The sequence below is a fragment of the Pituophis catenifer genome, unplaced genomic scaffold (assembly GCF_029215685.1).
Source record: "Pituophis catenifer annectens isolate HBS135680 unplaced genomic scaffold, rPitCat1.0.hap2 SCAF_4, whole genome shotgun sequence".
NCBI classification, from domain to species: Eukaryota; Metazoa; Chordata; class Lepidosauria; order Squamata; family Colubridae; genus Pituophis; species Pituophis catenifer.
In genome coordinates, this window is record NW_027256884.1 from 3,150,442 (window position 1) to 3,172,809 (window position 22,368).

The 22,368-nt window shown below is 41.4% G+C and overlaps 1 protein-coding gene across 2 annotated transcripts; it reads left to right on the forward strand.

Annotated features, from left to right (window-relative positions):
- Nucleotides 1-832: 832 nt before the first annotated feature.
- Nucleotides 833-18,505, forward strand: MTRF1 (mitochondrial translation release factor 1). 2 transcript variants are annotated; one of them, XM_070943113.1, is made up of 10 exons: nt 833-885; nt 3,761-4,184; nt 5,110-5,201; nt 6,854-6,935; nt 10,879-10,986; nt 11,073-11,245; nt 12,368-12,485; nt 12,946-13,082; nt 14,532-14,630; nt 18,304-18,505. In XM_070943113.1, the coding sequence occupies exons 2-10, from the start codon at nt 3,776-3,778 to the stop codon at nt 18,424-18,426; spliced, it is 1,341 nt and encodes a 446-aa protein (XP_070799214.1). In that variant the 5' UTR covers nt 833-885; nt 3,761-3,775; the 3' UTR covers nt 18,427-18,505. The 2 variants fall into 2 exon arrangements, with proteins under 2 accessions (XP_070799214.1, XP_070799215.1); XM_070943114.1 differs by lacking the exons at nt 833-885; nt 3,761-4,184; nt 5,110-5,201; nt 6,854-6,935 and adding an exon at nt 7,534-7,620.
- Nucleotides 18,506-22,368: the final 3,863 nt, after the last annotated feature.

Genomic DNA, 22,368 nt, shown 5'->3' on the forward strand with positions numbered 1-22,368 from the left:
CGACCTGTACTAACCAAGATAAGCTGACATTGGAAAGCAAATCATGTGATCATTGATTAAATGCCAAAAAGGGAGTGGTAAATAAAATTGCAATTATGCAAATGCTGTCTTGATTTAAGCTATCCACTTTAAGTGGTTCAGCGGAAGGCAGAATAAGAACATTTAATTGCATTTTTTACTATTTGCAGGATACTGTATATATAATTAGGCCACCAGGTCCAGGTTTCCAAAATCCAGATGACCACGAGATGCCAGCAAATTTTGAAAACTTCCTTACATCCCTTTGCTTCATATCCAGACCAGCGATGGCTGAAACTCCATCATTAACACAATTGTTGCATGGACAGTGTTTTTAAAAACAGGCTAAAGTGGCATTGAGTCATTCTAAAAAGAAATACAATTCACACCAGTGCTTTCCAAATTTGGGAACTTTCAGATAACTGGACTTCAACTCCCAGAATTCTCCACCACTTGAATTCTGGGAGTTGAAGTCCAGTGGTCTTAAAGTTGCCAAGTTTAAAAACACAACCATAACCACTTTGACAAAAAAAAAAAAAAAATGAGATGCAGGGATGGAGATTTAAGGGAGAAGGACCAAGTTAAATTGCAAAAAAAATGCTGAACCACAAAAGAAAATAAGGTGGGAAATTCCTCTCCACTTTTTTTTAAAAATCGTACTGCTTTTGCAGGCTTAAGGGTGTTTGTAAGATTGTGGCATGGCAGAGGTTAAAACTCCAGCATCTCCCACTAGCCTTGTGGGAGTTGTAGTTCAGAAGGAAAGGGCTGATGGGAAATGTGGTTTTTTCCCCACTTCCTTACTTGGTCTCTGCAGTTTCCTTCTTCGAGCCGGCATTGGCTACCGTTGAATGTCTGCTTTCCTTCAAGGTGAGGGATGGGGTTTTCTTTTTTTGCAAAAATTTAAAAGTTGCAAAAATTAAAGATGGGATTTTTGCAATAAAAATTAAAGGGCCTGTTTGTCTGGATTTGCATTTTGCTTGCCAAACAGGCTAGGAGCAAAAGAGCATCTGTTTGCTGCAGCTTTTTTGGGACTAGAACGGTGGATCTAGCAAGCCAGGAGCAAAAGTTGTAGGTTTCCCAGCAATAAATTTAGGAAGGAATAGCCTCGCTTTTGCAATAAAATAAACTTTAAAGGGGGGACCTGAAGGTTTTTCTGCCTTGAAAACGCAGCTCTTGTGGTTTGCAGAACACAAACAAACTTCGGTTTGTTTGATTTGGGCCTTGCCCAGTTAGAGAGGTGGTCAGAAACAGCCTTAGCGTTGGCAAGCTATTTTATGCCATTGGAAAATAACCCTGAGAAGGAAAGCGGGGTTCCTTTCTGAATTGGCATGCCTAGGATTTGAGTTATAGTGCTATTTTTATTTTTTGGCTTAATTTTTAATGTCACAAATTCATCCTATGTAACTTCTACAGGATGCATGGATGCTATTAGCTAGTTTGGTAATGAAACGTCTGCAAGAAAACAACCAAGCTCAGAGAGCACCAAGGACCCTGCGTGTAACTTCTGGCTAGAAATGTTTATTTGTAATTTAAAAGTTACATAAAAGAGAATGGTTATACTGATTTGTTATTTGTATTACAAAACTTATTGTAACTGTGTTTCAGATGTTCAGGTAGAACAGATTTTCCTAGCCTGGTTCCACTGGCTTCAGATTTTATAAATTGGTCTCCTTTACTATCCCAGGAATTCATTGAAGGCACCAGGCGAGAAAGGAAGAGACTATGAGTTCTAGTTTTGTTTTGTTTTGTTTTTTTAATTTGATTTATATGCCGCCCTTCTCCGGAGACTCAGGGTGGCTTACAAGGTGCTAAGCAATAGCCTTCATCCTTTTGTATATTTATACAAAGTCAGCTTATTGCCCCCACAGTCTGGGTCCTCATTTTACCTACCTTAGAAAGGATGGAAGGCTGAGTCAACCTTGAGCCTTGGCGAGATTCGAACCAGCAAGTAATTGCAGGCAGCTGTGTTAATAACAGGGTGCTTAGACCACTGTACTATCAAGGCTCTTAGATAGGAAAGCTGAATGGGGGCTTTAGCCCAATCACCAGGAAACTCTGAGTTCTAGTCCCACCTTAGGCATGAAAGCCAGCTGGGTGACTTTTGGCCAGTTAATTATTCTCAGCCCTTCCCACCTCGTAGGATTGTTGTTTTGGGGAAAATAGGAGGAGGGAAGTGTGTTGGATATGTTTGCCACCTTGGGTTATTTGTAAAAATAGTGATAGATGGATGGATAGAGAGATATGATAGATTAGATAGATAGACAGACAGATAGATGATAGATTAGAGAGAGACATAAATGATGGATAGACAGATGATAAAAGATAGATGGGTGGATAGACAGATAGATGATAGAGAAGATGGATGGATGGATGGATGGATGGATGGATGGATGGATAGATAGATAGATAGATGAATGATAGAAGAGAGATGATAGATGATAGAGAAGATAGATGGGTAGATAGATGGATAGATGAGAGAGAAAATAGAAAGAAGAGATGATAGAAAGAAAGATAGATAGATGATAGAGAGAGGATAGATAAATAGATGATAGAGAGAGAGAGAAGATAGGTAGGTAGGTAGATAGATAGATGATAGATAGATAGATAGATAGATAGATAGATAGATAGATAGATGATAGAAGAGAGATGATAGACAGACAAATGATAGAGAAGACAGATGGGTAGATGGATAGATATACTGTAGATGAGAGGGAGAAGATAGATGGATAGATGATAGAGAAGATAGATGATAGAGAAAAGATAGAGATCTTATCTCCCGCTCATTTCCCTTGACTCTTAGTTGGCCAGATTCTTGTAGACACCTTAAGCTTGCAATAAATCTTTATAACCGTTTAATCTGCCGGGATCTCCTGATTTCCCTGGTGCTTGAGATTTACTTTTCACATATAGAAGTATTCTGGACATGGAAGCTCGTCCCTACCACCTAAGAGGCCATTCCTCCAAGCAATAATCAAACATCTATTGAAAGGGTGTGCTATTTGGGATCCCCAAACTAGGGGGGAAAACTTTATTTTTACCTTCACATTTCTGTCTCTCATATTTATTTATTTTATTTATTTTATTTTATTGAATTTATATACCGCCCTACTCCCGAAGGACTCAGGGCGGTGAACAAGCATAGAATAAAACATATAAATACAAAATTTAAAATAAAATAAAACGAATTAAATAATTTGGCTGAACAAATTTAAAACCCCAATAATTTAAAAACAAATTTAAAATTTCCATTTAAAAAGGGGAAAAGATTTAGGCCAGGCCAGCTTGATGAAATAAGAAAGTCTTGAGCGCGCGACGGAAGGTGCACAGATCCGGGATCTTCCGTATCTCCGGGGGGAGCTCGTTCCAGATAGTAGGTGCCCCCACAGAGAAGGCTCTCCCCCTAGGGACCGCCAGTCGACATTGTTTGGCTGACGGCACCCAGAGGAGCCTCTATGGGAGCGTACTGGTCGGTGGGAGGCTATTGGTGGTAGCAGGCGGTCCCGTAGATAACCAGGTCCTAAGCCATGGAGCGCTTTAAAGGTGATAACCAAAACCTTGAAGCGCACTCGGAAGACCACCGGGAGCCAGTGCAGCTCGCGCAGGAGAGGTGTTACATGGGAGCGCCACGTCGCTCCCATAACCACCCGCGCGGCCACACTCATAGATAGATAGAAAGACAGAAAGACAGATACCATTGAAAGAAATGAATGAAAAATGTTATGATTTTATTTGTGTATTCCAGAAGTTTCCACCCGAGATGAAACCTCACCAAGCAAGCCACGTTGTTAGATTACTCTTTCCCAAATGCTTCAAGTATCACCGGAGTTGCCCTCTTCCATCCCTTGCTAAAAAAAGCCCCCTTTGGACGGACCTGAAAACCCTTCCACACAGCTGTAAGTGCAGGACCGTCACATCTGCGAGGACCTTCCATACCAGCCCCAGGGCTTTGGCCACGCTTTGGGACAGCGGCCCCTTGCAGGCGTACTTGCAGACTTTGAAGCAAGAATACGAAAGGATCGATTCGTTGCTCAGCACCTGCTCCGTGAGCGAATTTAAGGAAAAGGACCTCGCCCAACGACGGGCTGTATTATCCCCCTTTGTGGAGACGTTTCAACAAATACAAGAGGCTGAAAAACAAATTCGGGAACTGGAGAAAATGTGTACAGGTATGTTATCCGGGTAATCGACTTAATGACCTCCGTTGAGCCGAAAATTCTGTTGTTGAGCGAGACATTTGTTAAATGTTTTTTTTTCCCCATTTTACGACCTTTCTCGCCAAAGTTGTTAAGTGAATCACTGCAGTGGATAAGTTAATAACACGTTGGTTAAGTGAATCTGGCTTCCCCGTGCAATTTGCTTGTCGGAAGGCTGCAAAAAGGGATCGCTTGACTCCGGGACACTGCAACCGTCATAAATATGAGTCAGGTGCCAAGCATCTGAATTTTGATCACAGGGATGCTGCAACAGTCGTAAGTGTGAAAAACGGTCGTAAGTCACTCTTTTCAGTGCCGTCGTAACTTTGAACGGTCACTAAACGAACTGTCAAGGTTCCGACTGACGATCTCTTAATGCTAAACTTTATTGAGTACATCATTTCGGCACGGCACGACAGCGAAACCAGCTCTGGCTAATTCCCGCATAAATCAGTATTATTAAAGCATAGCATTCTCCCTCCCTCCTATTCCTTATCCAATTAAGTCTCACAATATTGTTCTGAGAAGAGGTCTTGAAACTCTGGCAAACCCCTGCTGAAGTGACCTTGGTTCTCACAGCCCGACTGCTTGAGGTTTAAAATCCACACTCCCAATTCCCTCTTCCTTCCCGCTCCATAGTTCATTGGCAAACTGAGGAGCAGTAAAAGTGAAAGCAGCACGAGTATGTTTTGAAGCTGGACGTGAATTGTTATAAGTCGAGGACTGCCTGTATAGAACTTTTTTTTTTGGCCCTCCAAAATTGTGGCCTTTGGGGAACACCACAATTTCTTTGCTTCCGTTACATCTGAGGGAACCATCTGCCAATAGCTGAATTTCAGATGTCTGGTGTAACTTACTCAAGTTACTCAACTTCCATTGTTCTGCCGTTTTATTACAGAGCTAACTCAGTCGGAAGAGAAACCTCTATTAGAACTTGCTACAGAGGAGAAGGAAGGCATGAGCCAGGTGATCAGAGCACTCTATCTAGAGGTGAGCAGAAGCCAGCTGCATCCAGCTGTTGTGGTCTTGTGTGTATCAAGAGCCTTGTCTCTGGAGATTCTCAGCCTTCCAGCTCATGGTTGTCCCAAAGGTGCTTTTTCAAGAAGCAACTGGACTTCCTTGGTTTTCTTTGAAGATGTTTTGCTTCTTATCCAAGCTTCTGCTGCTGCTGCTGTCAGGGTTCTGAACGGATGCCCTAATTAAATCATGAGCCTCAAGCCAAGCTTCAAAAGAAATCCAGTTATTTATTAGGAGCTTCATGGTGGCACGTTTTAAGTGAAGCCAATTCTGACCCCACATAATTTACGACCCAGGCATGACCCTGTTTCCCCCCTTCCCCCCAGGGTGTGTCATCAGTCACATTTGCCAACGGAGCAATTTCGCGGGTTGTAGAGATCACTCCTCTTCGGCTGCTGTGGGTAACCCTGGGAGACAGCCTTGAGAGAGATATGTCTGGAATGTGCTTTTGTTTTTGGCTGCTGTGCTGTTTACCTGCTTTTCCCATCCCCCTTGCCTATGGCAACTCAAGAGCAGGCCATGGATGGCTGCTACTCCTTCTCCTTCTCCTTCTCCTTCTTTCTCTTCCTCTTCTTCCTCTTCCTCCTCCTCCTCCTCCTTCTCCTTCTCCTCCTTCTCCTCTTCCTCTTCTCCTCCTTCTCCTCCTCCCCCCCTCCTCCTTTGAAGAAGCTACTTGGATGAGAAGCAAAACATTTTCAAAGGAATGTCCATGGAGATTCTCAGTCATCCAGGTCCCAAAATTGCATATTTTCAAGAGGCAACTGGACTTCCTTGATTTTTTCCTTGAAGACGTTTCGCTTCTCATCCAAGAAGCTTCTTCAGCTCTGATCGTTATGGTCTCCCCACAGTCACGTGATCAAAATACAGTCACTTGGCAACTGGCATGTACTTACAACCGTTGCAGTTTTTCGGGGTCATGTGATCCCCTATTTGTGACCTAAAATTTACAAGTTTTTTTTAAAAAAATTTTATACAAACATATCAATGCGCGAACAGTGTGGCCCCTGAGTGTTTTACATTTTAGTACAAATAAAATAATATTCATCATATTTACTACAGTTGACAAGCTTATATAGTTCTGGTAATGGTACACATATTTTGTTGAATTATAATCTTTCATTATTTAGTTATTCAGTATTTCAACATGTTATTTTTATGCCAATCACCATATTCTGAGTGTCATTCCTTTTACTACAAATAAAATATTAATAATATTTGTTACATTTAACAGACTTATATAGTTCTAAGAGTAATACACAGGTTTATGTTAAGATAATTACATACACGTTTATGTAATTATCTTCCATTATTTAATTATTCAATATTTTTGTGACCTTCTGACAAGCAAAGTCAACAGGGAAGCCGAATTCCCTTAATGACCGGGCAACTAACTTAACAACAGCTGGAATTCACTTAGTAACTGGTCGTAAAACGGGACAAAGCTCACTGAACAAATGTCTTGTTTACCAACACAAAATTTTGGGTTCTCTTGTGGTCGTAAGTCGAGGACTACTTGTAATTACGAAAGGAATTCTTAAGATCCGAAATGGAAGTTACGAACACCGTCGAAATGGACATATAAGGTTATTTGTCAACCGATGTTTTGGTTTTTTTTCTTTCTTCAGCTTTGTGAGAAGATAACGCCGAGGGACAAATACGACGAAAACAGCGTCCTTTTAGAAGTCACATCTGGCAGGACGACAGGAGGTGAGCAAAAATATCATAATTTCAACGTTATTCTAAATGGAGTTCCTGGCTTTTGCGGAATTGATTTATTTTGTTGCATTCCTCAGTTTTCCTCAGTTTTTCTCTTCAGTGTGGTCCTCAACTTACGACCACAACGGAGTCCAAAATTTTGCTTAGCTGTGAAGTGAGTTTTGCTCCGTTTTACGACCTTGCCTTAACCACCGTGGTTAAGTGAATCGCCGCAGATGTTAAGTTAGCAACATGGTCATTAAACAGATCCGGCTTCCCGTTTGACTTTGCTGGTCAGATGGTTACAAGCACTGGGACACTGCCACCGTCATAAAGATGAGTCGGCTGGCAAGCGTCCGAATTTTGATCGCGTGACCGTGTGGGCATGCTGCAACGGTCATAACTCTGGACCGTGTGGGGATGCTGCAATAGTCGTTAACTCTGAAACGCGGTCATAAGTCTCCCTTTTCAGTACCGTTGTTATTTAGAACAGTCATAAGTCAAGGACGGCCTGCCTTGTCCTTCGTCGTGCTTGCAAACTCTTTATTAAAAATATTGTTGGACTTCCGGTTTGCTCTTCGTAGCCACCAGACGGTCTCTTGGGACCGCCAGCCCCTTCGCCTGTAAAGAGCCGCCTGTACAGCGCAAAGGCGGCTCGAAAAACCCCATTTCCAGGAGGAAATGTGGGATAGAGCAGGTGAGTGCAGGTAGAGCTCTCCGTAGCCCCCAGGGGTTTTTTTTTTTACTCTTGGGGGCGGGCGGAGGAATGCTCCCTATAGCACTCGCCGCCCGCTCCGGGCGTTGGGAGACTTCTGCCTTTTTGCAGAACAAGGCTACGAAGACAAGCCTTTTAAGATATTTAACAGATTAACTAAAGATGATGAGATTTGGATTTGGATCTGTGACCCTAAATTGCAAGTATTAATACTTATTTTACAAAGGATATTCAACAAAGTAAAAAAGACCTTTTAAAATGGCGATTGCCGAAACTGGAGCAGGGAAGCTGAAAAGAGAAAGTCCTTCCGTTTCTTATTAAGTTACAAAATAGCAGAATAAATGCTCCTGGTTACATTTGAAGGGATTTGAGCTGGATCTGTGACCTCGAATTGCAAGTATTTCACTTATTTTATAACAATTATTGAAGAAGGAAAAGGAAAAGGAAAAAAGAATCTTTAAAAAGGGCGACTGCCGAGGCTTGAGAAGGGGCTGAAAGGGAGAGTCCTTCCGTTTCTTATTGAGATACAAAGTAGCTGAATAAATATTTTTGGCTACACTTTAAAATAAAGCTCTACTTTTGTGTTTTTTCTTTTCCTGGAGATTTGATATTCATCTTGGTTGGAAAGAGGTTTTTTTTTTTTTCTCTGCTGCCTCTCTTTTCTTTTTAAGAAAAATAGTTTGTCTGTGTTGAAACATGGCATTAAAGTTGGATAAACAAGCAATGGGGGGGGATTCCCCCATTAACAAACTACGTGACCAAGTTTTAAAGCTCCAGTCTCAGAAAACCGGTTTTAATATAATTGAATTTCTTTTGGAGGAGATTGTAAGAAGGGATGAGATTGTGAATCAGAACTTTGAAAAATTTAAGCAGGAAATTAAAGAATTAGTGCAATTAAAGTTTGATATTTTGAATCGAAAGATTATTAAAATGGCTAATGATCTTGTAGGATTTATGACTAAGTTGGATGAAAATACTAACTTATTAGAGTCTAAAGTGGAAGAAATTGAGGACAATTTGGATAATAAAATACAAAAAATTGAAAATGATTTGACAAATACTCAAGACAATAGCTCAGAAGAAAAATCTAAAATGGAGGTTGAACAAAAGTCTTGTAATGTAGAAAATTTACAACAACGGATTGAAAGAGAGGTCTTAATGATGCATTATAATTTTACAGAATATGCGATCAGACTCAGAGGTTTACAGGAAAATAACAGAGATGATTTAAGGAAAATATCTTCTGAAATTCTGGCTGGGATTTTAAAGGTTCAACCTGGGGAAGTGTTTTGTAGGATTGATAGAGTGTACAGAATAAACTCCTGGATTGCAAAGCAAAGGCAATTGCCTAGAGATGTGGTGATTTATTTTACAGACAAGGAAATTAGGAATAAAATTGTGCAAAATTCCTTCAATTCTACTTTGCAATTGTATGGAAGGAAGATATGGATCTACAAAGAGCTTCCCCCCAAGATGTTAATGGAAAGGAAGAAATTTGGTTTTCTGGTGACTGAGTTAAAATACAGAAATATTCCATTTAGGTGGAATGCCCCAGTTGGCATAATATTGAGATATCAAGGAGAAAGATACCAATTAGATACTGTTGAAAAAGCGGAAGAATTTTATCAAAAAATTTTGAAAATAAACTTAACATCTATAGGCACAATACAGGATAAGCAGAAGGAGTTGGAAATAAAGGGAAAACATCGAATTACAGAGGTTGTGGTAGACAAACTGTCTTTGGATTCTCTTGATACTACAGCTGGATTATCTACAAATATGAGAGAAGCGGCATCTGATTTCAACGTGATGATCCAACAAGATCAGTTTATAAAGCAGAATGAAAACCGATCAGTTGATATGCAACTTGTAGAAAGGAAAACAGGATGGAAATCAAACCCACAAAAAGAAAAGAAAAAAAGAAATAGGTCTCATAAAAACAGAAATTTCTAAACTAAGCAACGGTGAAGCCAGTGATTTTAAAAAAAATGAATGAATATGTGAAAAGATAGTGGAGGCGAAGTATTGGTTAATATCATCCTGAGGACAGTGACAGACCTCTGCAATGCCGTAATTTTGGGATGTGAAAAGAGCCTTAATCTGTTGGATTTGAATTATCTATTTTGGATTTCTTTTCTTGTACTGATAAATATATTATAATTATTCTGAGCTACAAGGCAAGAGAGTTACGTTGGGGCATGCAGAAGATCTGGTTGTTACCCATTACGATGATGGGAATTAATAATCCTGATGAAAGCCACAATTACAACTATATGGAATACAATTATAATGTCACTCGGGTGGTTGTTTTTATTTTTATATATATATGAGGATATTCATTACTGATGGGGGCAGATGAAGACTGAAGACTTTGAACAAACTGTTGCACCAGGATGCTATGTTACCCAATTATGGATGGGGGACTCAACAATCTAGTGGAAAGACATCAAAGAAGATATTATATGGATTATAAATTTAAAGTTATTGTCTTTTTTTTTTTTAAATAACGGAATATATGTATATATATATATATATTAGTAGAGTGGGCAGATATTAAGAATTGAATTGTTGTGTATGGTAATTTTGTAGGAAAGTGGGTGGAAATATGTTAGTCTACTGATGGATTAGCTTAAGAAAAGGGATGTTTAAGTGATATATTTAGGGTAGTGGAGGAAATGGACAGAGTTGAATAAATGTTAAATTAGGACTTATGTGGAAGGCTGCTTTGAAATGTTATATTAATATACACAAAGAATAAATGTTAAAGTAGGATTTATTATACAGTCTTAAAGTGGAAGGTTGTTTTGAAATGTTGTAACAATACATAGATATAAGTTTTGGGGAGGACAAAAAGGGTAGATTATTGCTAAATTGGGGGTTATAATAATATTATGCTAAACTAGAAGTTATCATACAATGTTATAGCAGACTGCTTTTTTTTTTTTTTTTTTTTTGAAATGTATGGTAAAAGGGGAAAGTAATAATATTAATAATATTTTTAGTAAGTAAGGGTCAGTATATAGAGGAGAGAGTAAGGCGATGGTAAAATATTATGTAATCTGTTATGAATTAGGTTTTTGGTGTGAAGAAGTCACGGGGGGATGGGTGGCGAGGGGGGGGTTAGGGAGGGGGGGGGGAAGGAAAAAAGGGGAAAAATTTGTATTTGAAAACTTTTTCAATAAAAAAAAAAAAAAAAAAAATATTGTTCACGCTGACATTTCAGAGGGTTTTATGTTTCAGGCGATATCTGCCAGCAATTCACGAAAGAAGTCTTTGACATGTACCAGAATTACGCGGAATACAAAGGCTGGACTTTTGAAATCACCAAATACTGCCGAGCTGAGATGGGTAAGAGAAGCCCCTCACCCGGATACCTCCACGGGGTGCCTCCCCCCCCTTTCCCCCCCAAAATGAAAGGGTTTTGCTTTTTTTAGGGGGGCTCCACCATGCAGCGGCCCGGGTCTTGGGAAGCCACGTCTACAAACGCTTGAAGTTTGAAGGAGGCACCCACCGGGTACAAAGGATCCCTCAGACCGGATTGTCTTCGAGAATGCAGCGGATTCACACCGGAACCATGACGATCATCGTCCTCCCTCTGTCAGAGGAGGTAGCTGTTCCTTCACGGGTTTTAATTCTCTCGCTGTCTCTCTCTCTTTGTCTTTGTATCTGTCTATCTCTGTCTATCTTTCTCTCTCCCTCTCCCTCTCCCTCTCTTTCTCTCTTTGTCTTTGTATCTGTCTGTCTCTCTCTTTCTCTCTCTCTCTCTCTCTCGTTGAATGCCACATGTAAGTTAGCATCAAATCAATTATTTCCATAGCTTTGACTCCGTCTCGCGAGAGGCTTCAAACGTTTCCATCTTTTAGAAGGAGGAATTTCATGTATCCCTGTCGCTGGATCTCTTTTTTCACTCCTTCCCTTCCTTTGTCCTTCCTCTCTCTTTTCCTTCTCTTCCTCCTTTTCTGTATCCATCTTATTGTCTTGTCTTGTCTTGTCTTGTCCTTCCTTCCTTCCTCCCTCCCTTTCTTTTTCTTTCCTCCCTCCCTCCCTCCTTCCCTTCCTTCTTCCCTCTCTTCCTCCCTTTCCTTCCCTCTCTCCTTCTTTCCTTCCCTCCTTCCTCCCTCCCTCTCTCCCTCTTTCCTTCCTTCCTTCCCTTCCTCATTCCTTCCTTCCCTCCTTCCTCCCTCTTTCTTTCCTTCCTTCCCTTCCTTATTCCTCCCTCCCTCCCTCTGTTCCTTCCTTCTATCTCCCTTCCATCTCCCATCCATCCATCCATCCATCCATCCAGGACTCATGTCAGGACACCTGTGGTGGCCAAGTGCTAAGGCAGGACTTCCTTCCTTCCTTCTTTCCTCCCTCCCTCCCTTTCCTTACCTCTCTCCTTCCTTCCTTCCCTCCCTCCCTCTTTCCTCCCCCCTCCCTTCCTCCCTCCCTCTTTCCTTCCTCCCTTCTTTTCCTCATTCCTCCCTCCCTTACCTCCTTCCCTCCCTCCCTCCTTCCCTCCCTTTCCTTCCCTCTCTCCTTCCCTCCCTCCTTCCTTCCCTCCCTCCCTCCTTCCTTCCCTCCCTCCCTTCCTCCCTCTTTCCTTCCTTCCTTCCCTTCCTCATTCCTCCCTCCCTCCCTCCCTCCCTTACCCCTTTCCCTCCCTCCTTCCCTTCTTTCCTTGCTTTCATCCATCCATCCATCCATCCATCTCCCCATTAAATTACACCTCAGAGTTCTCTTTTTCCAGGTACAGATAAAAATCAACCCCAGCGATTTACGGATCGATACATTCCGAGCCAAAGGCGCCGGAGGGCAGCATGTTAACAAAACAGACAGCGCTGTTAGAATTGTACACCTCCCTACAGGTAGGTGTACAATTTTCTTTTTAATCATCATTTTCTTATTCGTGTAAATATGTATAAATATTAATCCAATATCAATGTCCTAGCTTCTAATATTTTAATAGGTGACTTTTTTTCTCGCTTAGACCTCAAGGTTTGCTATATTCCTTTACTTTATTGTTCATCCCCTACATAAAATTTCACCTTGTGCTTTTCCCCCAAATTACGTTAAGACCAACATGCTCGCGATGCTTTCCTGATACAAAAAATACAATTCTATGGTAGGAAAAAAAAAATGGATTTTTAAGCCCAAAGTAAAAGATCTATAAATGACAGACTTTCATTCATCCTGTTTAGAGACATTTCTGTTTATGAAAGGGGCATTTGGGGTGTTAATGAAAGGGCAGGGATGGCCTTGTTATCTCACCGGTTTGCAAAAAGGAATTTATGGAGGTCTTCTCGGATCCTTTCTTCTCTTTGGAAGGGATCGTGGTGGAATGCCAGCAGGACCGATCTCAGCTAACGAATAAGGAGACGGCGTTGCAGACACTGAGAGACAAGCTCTACCTTCAGACTGTCACGAAGGACATAAACGAACAGCAAAGTACGAGAAAGCTGCAGGTAGGATCAAGCAGGGATGCCTCTGAATCAGTGTGAAGGATGAAGACGCCATCAAAGAGAGCATTGGTAGCTCAGGGTTGAACCGTGGAGTCCTTGGGGGTCTCTGAGCCTGGTGGTTTTCTTGCAGGCGTTTCATGACCCAACTAGGTAACATTATCAGTGCTAAAAAGTGAGTGCAGGGAGGGGGAGGATTCTGAGCGTGGTGGTTTTCTTGCAGACATCTCATGACCCAACTAGGTAACATTATCAGTGCTGAAAGGTGGAATGTGATGTCCTTGGTGCTCTCTGAGCTTGGTAGTTCTCTTGCAGGCGTCTCCCTACCAAACTAGGTAACGTCATCAGTGCCCATCCTCAGATATTAGACTCATTTTGTTCTGTCCCCCTTCCCCACACAGGCAAACACACAACCAGGCACGTCTGCCAAGATTTTATTAAGCAATCAAACTAGAAACCCTTGCAGATAAGAGTTTTGGCAGTAAACTGCGAAATGCCTGCCAAGTCAGTTTTCACTCACAGTCAGCAAGAGAGAGTTTATCCTCAGTCCGGTTCAGTAGCAAAAAAGTAATCCACAAAGCAAGAGTTAGTCAAGGTCCAATCCAAATATGCACAAGCCAGACTTCAGGTAACGCAATGTGACTCTCAGGTTTTTAACTTTGACCGTCACAAAGCCTGAAGAGCAATCAGCACACCCACGTTTATTCCTTGTGGGGTGTGGCTCCGTGACTCAGCTCAATCTCTGGCCCTCCCACGCCTCTTTCGTTGCTGCGCACGCGTCTCCCTCCGACGCTGCCTGGGATCAAGCCAGGACTCATCATCCTCACTCCCTATCTGTTGTTGTTCCGATATGCTTTCCTCCTGGCACATCCCAGGCTGTTCCTCTTGGCCTTCGGATGGAACCTGAGGCATTGCCAGAGAGGAGGCTCCTAGAGAGAGGGAGGCCTTGTCAGTTCCTCCCCATCACCTTCGGAGTCCTCTTCCTCTGTTAGGACAGGCTCGGGAGTCGGGGTCACAACACATTTGACTCCGTAGAAGTGGGAGATAAGGACACAGGACAGCCTTCCTTTGGAGAGTACATGCTTTGTACCGCCCGTCTTGTGAGGTAGTCCAAAGAAAGTGCACACCCAAGGACTGTGCTGTGCATCCATGATCCTGCCCCGTTTCCAAGTCACAACAGCAAATGCCCAAACTCTGCTTTGTGTCTTCTTCTTCCGGGTTCACCAGACAAGACGAAAAACCTATTCCTGATTGGGACTCCCTGCAACCCTGTGCTGAAATAAATGTTAAGGTTTATTACGAGAAATTAAAAATAGCAAAGAGCGTGGGGGAAGAACGCTACATAAAAGAATCGCCTGATAATTGTGTGTTCACAACAACGGTCTCACTTAGCGACAGAGGTTTTGGGCTCAGTTATGGTCGTAAGTCGAGGACTGCCTCTTCCTTCTTTCACAGTTAGGGTCAAGATCCCAATCGGAGAGAATTCGCACGTACAACTTCAACCAAGATCGGGTGACCGACCATAGGATTTCCTATGAAGTCCGTGATATCAAGGTATTTATTCTAAAATAGGTGGGCGGATTTTTTCCTCCGGCAACCAGGAGCAGCTGTGTAGTGGTGCGGTGGCCTTGAGGTGGAGCTCTCACCTTACAATCAGGAGGCTGTGAGTTCGATCCTACGTAGAGGCAGATATTTCACTCTCTGGGCACACTGAGAATATATCAACTGAACAAAACTCCGCATTGGCGACAGGAAGGGCATCCGGCCAGTAAATACTCTGTTAGCTCCATTCAGTTGCCCAGGCTCCACCCCGCAAGGGATTATGCTCCTTCCTGCTGAGGAAGGAACCCTATATCATTTCAGATAAATGACTGTCAAATCTCCTCTTAAAAACCTCCAGTGATAGAGCACCCACAACTTCTGGTGGCAAGCTGTTCCGCTGATTAATTGTTCTAACTGTTAGGAAATTTCTCCTTTGTTCTAGGTTGCTTCTCTCCTTGATTAGTTCCCACCCTTTGTTTCTTGTCCTGCCATCAGGTGCTTTGGAGAATAGTTTGACCCCCCCTTTTTTTTCTTTGGGGCAGCCCCTCAAATATTAGAACGTTGATTTGTGTCACCCCTAAGTGCTAAGACTACAGAGGTCACAAAATTGGATGTGGGCTGACAGCTGTTTTTTTCTAAAATGATGATAATATAGTGCTTAGTGGAAAGATGTATTTGTCCAATATTCTTTTTTTTTTTTTTGGTCCAGAACTATTTCTGGTCGACAGAGGAGTCATTCAAACACTTCTTTTTAAGTCAAAGCTATGAAATGTCCTCTTTTGAAACCGAACATGTCTATATCGTCACTTCGTAATCTCCTACCACTGCACCATAGAGAGTATCTTAACTTACTGCACCTGTGTATGGTTTGCCGTTCCTGCCGTTTTAACGTAAAAATGGGGTCAAAAATCTTGCAGCGAATTTGAAAGTTCCTGGTAACCAGGAAATGGATCTTGACATGAATAGAACAAATGGGGTTTTCGAGGGCCCGGTGTGGTTTAGGAGATGTAATATGGTTTGCCCATTGCACAGTGGCAGATAGGACAGCGCTCCAGAGGGTCAACGTCATTGCCCAGAGGATCATAGGATGCCCTCTCCCCTCCTTGGAAGAGCTTTATAGTTCCCGCTGCCTTAAGAAAGTTCAAAACATTCTTAAAGATCCATCTCCTCCTGGGCAACCTTTTTTTTTTTTTTTTTGAACTATTACCATCGGGCAGACGGTACAGGACAATAAAAACAAGGACAAATAGACTGAAAAACAGCTTCTGTCCCAGAGCAGTAACTATGTTGAATTTTACTGTATAAGGTAAAGGTAAAGGTTCCCCTCGCACGTATGTGCTAGTCGTTCCTGACTCTAGGGGGCGGTGCTTATCTCCATTTCAAAGCCAAAGAGCCAGCGCTGTCCGAAGACGTCTCCATGGTCATGTGTCTGACATGACTCAAGGCCAAAGGCTCACAGAATGCTGTTACCTTCTCACCAAAGGTGGTCCCTATCTTTCTACTTGCATTTTTTATGTGCTTTCGAACTGCTAGGTTGGCAGAAGCTGGGATGAGTAACGGGAGCTCATCCCATTACGCGGCACTAGGGATTCGAACCACTGAACTGCCAACCTTTCGATTGACAAGCTTAGCGTCTTAGCTACTGAGCCACCATGTCCCTCTATTGTATAGTGCAATATTAATACAATATCGGGGGTTTTCAGTTCAATTGTATAGAATGTGAAGGATGTGTATTTGTGTTTTATTTTTATAATTATAATGTACACTGAAGATGGTATTTAATTTCGTTGTACAAGGTGAAATGACAATAAAGTAAACTTAAACTTCAGAAGAAGGGTTTTCCATGTTGTGTGAAAACAGCACCTCTGCTAGTTCCTTAAAATGGGCTGGGTTTTTTCCCCCCCCAAGCTTCTGATGGGTGGGATGTAAATGATGTAGCTGCTTTAAAGAGTCAGTTCATTAGAGTTATTTTGACTCTAAAGTGCAGAAGCCTGAAAAAGGGAAGGCTGCTCTGTGAATAACAGAAAAGTATTGTCTTGTGATCTGAAGTGTTATGCTAAGAATTGACCACCAGGAGGCAGCCAGTGATGGATTTTTGCAGCTGTTGTCTGCCTTCTAGTGGCCAGTTAATGTTATAGCAGCACAAAAAAAATATTCCGGTTTTTTTTTTTTTTTTGGTATTATTTTTCGGACTATAAAATGCACTTTTTTTGTCCCCCAAAAGGGGGTGAAAATGTCTGTGTGTCTTAGAGACCGAATATTGCTGAAGCCCTGCCCACCCACTGGCTGTTTTTTGGGCTCCACACAGTCCGTTTTCGGGCCTTTTTTAGGCCTTTTTTAGACCTTTTTTTGCCAGCCCGTTTTTGAGGCTTTTTTCAGCCCATTATTGGGGCTTTTTTTGGCATGTTTTTTCAGCCGAAAGAAGCCGAAAAAATGGGCTGAAAAAATCTCAAAAATGGGCTGAAAAAAGCCTAAAACTGGACTATTGTAATGCTCTCTACATGGGGCTCCCCTTGAAGAGCACTCGGAGGCTCCAACTGGTCCAGAATGCGGCCGCGCGGGTGGTTATGGGCGCACCTCGTTACGTCCATGTAATACCTCTCCTGCGCGAGCTGCACTGGCTCCCAGTGGTCTTCCGGGTGCAATTCAAGGTGTTGGTCGCCACCTTTAAAGCGCTCCATGGCATAGGACCAGGATATTTACGGGACCGTCTTATGCCACCAGTAGCCTCCCACCGGCCAGTCCGCTCCCACAGAGAGGGTCTCCTCAGGGTGCCATCGGCCAAGTTATGTTGGCTGGCGATACCCAGGAGGAAGGCCTTCTCTGTCGGAGCTCCTGCCCTTTGGAATGAATTGCCCCGGACATTCGTAACATCTCTGACCTCCGGGTCTTTCACTGTGCCCTCAAGACCCTACTGTTCCGACAGGCGGGGCTGTCTAACTGAATGATTTTAAATTGGGTTTTAATATTGGGTTTTTAAAATTTGGCCAAAACTATTTAATGATTTTAATTAATTTTAACTATGATATTGTATATTTATGTTTTTAATCTTGGCTGTACACTGCCCCTAGTTCTTCGGGAGAAGGGCGGTATATAAATAATAATAATAATAATAATAATAATAATAATAATAATAATAATAATAATAATAATAATAATAATAATAAATGGGCACCAAAAGCCTCAAAAACAGGCTGAAAGAAGCCTCAAAGACGAGCCATAAAAGCTTCAAAAATGGGCCGAAAAAAGCCTCGAAAACGGGCTGAAAAAAGAACCAAAAATGGGACATGGAGGCCAAAACTTTTCTTTTGTTGTTTTCCTCTTCTAAATTTAGGCACGTCTTATAGTCCAAAAAATACTAAAAAAGTAAATGTGAACCATTCTTCCCACCCATCAGGTCTTGGGTGGGGAGGGGAGAGGACTTGTAACTCCACAGAGGAAGGAAGGTCACTGTAACATCTCAATTTTTCTAACAAGAAGTTAGAAAAAAGAATTTATTGCGTACTGAATAATAAGACGTACATCCTAAGATCTGAAGTACTGGGGAATCGTTTCATAGCTCTCTTTGGCAACTAGATTTTGGAGTGTTGTGCTAGGCAGATCTGTCCAGATAAAGATAAATAAAGTTGATTTTGATTGTCTCTTCTCCACAGTAACTTCTTCAAATGTTTGCTTTGTTTGGTAGGGATTTTTAAATGGTAAGGAACATCTGGATAATCTAATCAGCAACCTGTTGGAGGCTTCGCAGATGAAACTTTTGGCTGAACAGTTGGAAAACAATTTGAAATCTCTGTCGGTGGGCTCCTGAATGGATGAACAAACTTTTTTTTCTTTTTTTTTAAAAAAGCCTTTTTATTGTGTTGGTAAAAAATTAAAGAGAACTATCGAAGAAACACTAGTCCCTTTGTTTAATTTCATATTTGGTTAACATGGTCTCTGATTTTGCAAGCATTTTTCAAATAATAATCCACCCCCACTACTGTATGCAAAATGTGCACATCACTTCACAAAGATGTGATTTCATTTGTGTCTAATTCCGATTGGTTTATCAGAGAGGACAAATAGATTTGCCAGCAAGTGAAATAAGAACAAAATCAATAGTTTGCCCCCGGAGATACGAAGGATATCGGATCTCCGGGTCTTTCACCGTGCCCTAAAAACTTTTCTTTTCCATCAAGCAGGGCTGGCGTGAAAACTGCCCCCCCCCTTTTTAAACTTTTTAAATTGTCAGTGGGTTTTAGTTTGAATGTTTTAAATTTTGGGCCAAAGTCATGAAATTCTTTTAAAAATTTTAAATTTTGTATTGGTATGTGTTTTAGTTCTGGCTGTGCACCGCCCTGAGTCCACTAGGAGAAGGGCGGTATACAAATTGAATAAAATAAATAAATAAATAGTTTAGGAAGGCTGCTGATGAACATAACTGATACGGGAACCTATTTCCTAGAGAACAAATAAATACTATTTGAACCCTATTTGTTGAGCTTTTCAACCCCCGGTAGGCCAACCTTGGATAAATCCAAGAAAAGAAAAGTTTTAGAAGAAAACAGAACATTTAATTCAACTACATTTGCTAGTTTTGTGGCCGCTCAAGAAATAGTCAGGCACAGGAAGGTTTTTGTGGCTCCCGATGTTTTCTTTTCTGTGGGAAATGGGTCCAAAGGGCTCTTTGAGTGTTTAAGGTTGCAGACCCCTGCACTAGGCTATATTCACAACGGCTGTAGAAACAATTCCAGCAAATTTATTGAGCCAATAATTGTAATAAGTTAATCAAAAGTCACACAAAAAAGTGCAGAGGTTCATTCTGTGAATATAAGGGAAAGGGATGGATAAAAATGGGAGTGAGTAGAGAGAAAGAAAAATAAACACAGATTTGATTCTGAAAACCTGGATAGTTCTATTTGGTTTTAAATACAGACAATCCTCAACTTAGAACAATTCATTTAGTGACTCTTCAAAGTTACAACGGAATTGAAAAAAGTGACTTATGACCATTTCAACCATAATTTGAAATGATTCAGCTTAGGAATCATTTTTCACACTTACGACCGTTGCAGGATCCCCAGGGTTGCAGGGATTTACATTCGGATGCTGGACAATTGGTCCGCATTTATGACGGTTGCAGTGTCCCCTGAGATCACTTGAAGCCCCTTTTACAACCTTCTGACCAACAAAATCCACGGGGAAACCCAGATTCACTTAACTGTGTGACCAACTTCACAGCTGCAGTCTTCACTTAACAACTGTGCCAAGAAAAGTCACAAAATGGAGGAAAATTCACTTAACAAACGTAGCGAGAAAAGTTGTAAAATGGGGCAAAACTCACTTAACAAGTGTCTTGCTTAGCAACCTAAATTCTGGGATCAATTGTGGTTGTAAGTCGAGGACTACCTGTGGGGATACAGTGTGCAGCCTTTTTTTTACCCGGAATTCAGTTGTTGCCGTGGCAGATTTTGCTAAAAATGCAGGTTGAAAAAAACGTCTCCAGGATGCAGAGGGCAAAAAGCAGTGGAATTGTACACACGAGACTCCCAAGTTTTAAATTTAAATTACATTTCAGGGTGCTTCTACTAAAATCGACAAAGCACAATTGCATTGAATCTGTGGCGTTAAATCTATCAGAAAGCTTACAGCTTCTCCCAACTCCAGTTAATAGGATTTTATTTTAAATTACTTCACTGGGTTTTTTGTTTTTTGTTTTTTTCAAAATCATTTCGGGCCTCCTGCATTCAAATTTTAAAAGCTGAGAAATCAAACAACAGCAGATCGTAGAGAAAAGTCTGGACGACGGTGTAGAAAACAGATTTAAAACAGATTTTAAAGATAAACTGTTTCAACTCCTACCCTCAAAACGACGCTATAGAGCACTGCACACCAGAACAACTAGGCACAAGGACAGTTTTTTCCCCGAACGCCATCGCTCTGCTAAACAAATAATTCCCTCAAACTGTCACTGTCAAACTGTTCACTAAGTCTGCACTACTATTAATCTTCTCATCGTTCCCATCACCCATCTCCTCCCATAATGACTGCATGACTGTAACCTTGTTCCTTGCACCCTTACGATTTATATTGACTGTTTCCTAGTATGATTTGATTTCTTATTTAGTAACCTATGACTATCATTAAGTGTTGTACCTTATGATTCTTGATGGATATATCTTTTCTTTTTATGTATACCGAGAGCATATGCACCAAAGACAAATTCCTTGTGTGTCCAATCACACTTGGCCAATAAAGACTTCTATTCTATTCCGTTCTATTTTTCTCCTGTTGCAATCTTGTTCGTGGCTACTCTTTCCTATTCTTAACCCAAAGGTGCGTTTTTTTCAAGAGGCAACTGGACTTTCTGGTTTTTCTTTGAAGATGTTTCGCTTCTCATCCAAGAAGCTTCTCCAGCTCTTGCATAGCTAAATGTCTATGGAGATTCTCAGTCTTCCAGGTCATGGTTTGTCCCAAAGGTATTTTTTTCAAGAGGCAACTGGACTTTTTTTTTTTCTTGAAGACATTTCACATCTCATCCAAGAAGCTTCTTCAGTTCTTTTTCTTCAAAATTGAAGAAGCTTCTTGGATGAGAAGCAAAATATTTTCAAAGGAATGTCTATGGAGATTCTCAGTCATCCAGGTCACAGTTGTCCCAAAGATGCTTTTTTTCAAGAGGCAATTGGATTTTCTGGTTTTTCTCTGAAGACGTTTCGCTTCTCATCCAAGAAGCTTCTTCAGTTCTGAACAAACGGTGGAGAATGGAAGGGTTTACACTCCTTGCAGTCATCTGGTCATTAGTACTCTTTCTGAGAATTGTTGAGGTCACTTGGAGTCCCAAAGGTGCTTTTTTCAAGAGGCAATTGGATTTTCTGGTTTTTTCTCTGAAGACGTTTCGCTTCTCATCCAAGAAGCTTCTTCAGCTCATCCAGGCCATGGTTGTGCCAAACCATGGCCTGGGACATGGGACAACCATGACCTAGATCACTGAGGATCTCCATAGACATTTCCTATTTTTAAATTTTAAAGAATCCTGCTGAGCTCAGCTCGGCTCTTGATGTGAGGATTGGGAATCTCCGGATTTACTTATGAGTAAGCTGGTTGATTTTCTTGAGCCGCTCCTTGTTGTTCGTCGTCTTATACACGGTGATGAGGAAGGGGAATGCCGAGGGCAGCTCCACCTTATTGCTCAACTTCTGATGGCCCCAGTGAAGGCAATGAAGCTTCTCGGCCAAATCCTGCCTTCCAGATTTTTCCAAAGCCTCTTGAAGCAGTTTGGTCTTGTTCGGTTTCTCCCACGATCGTTCGTACCTGGAGAGGGATGGCCCAACAGGTTCAGAAAAAAATTGCCGAAGGAAGCACGTGCCCAATCATTCGACGGTCTCTGTATTTATTTATTTTTTAAAAAAAATTACTTAGGAAATTTATATTGCCGCCTATTCGCACATGGCATGTTTAATTTGTTCTCCTCACCAAGTCTTTGTGCCTTTTGCCGTTTCAAATTATTATTATTATTATTATTATTATTATTATTATTATTATTATTATTATTATTATTATTATTATTATTATTATTTCAATTTATATACTGCCCTTCTCCTATTGGACTCAGGGCGGTGCACAGCCAAGGATAAAAAACATACCAATACAAAAATTAAAATTATCCTCTCTCAGTTCTAAGAAAGGAGAATATTTGTAGCTGGGGGATGAAATGAGGAGGGGTCCTTGGTGCTTTCTGGGTTTGGTTGTTTATTTGCAGAAGTTTGATTAC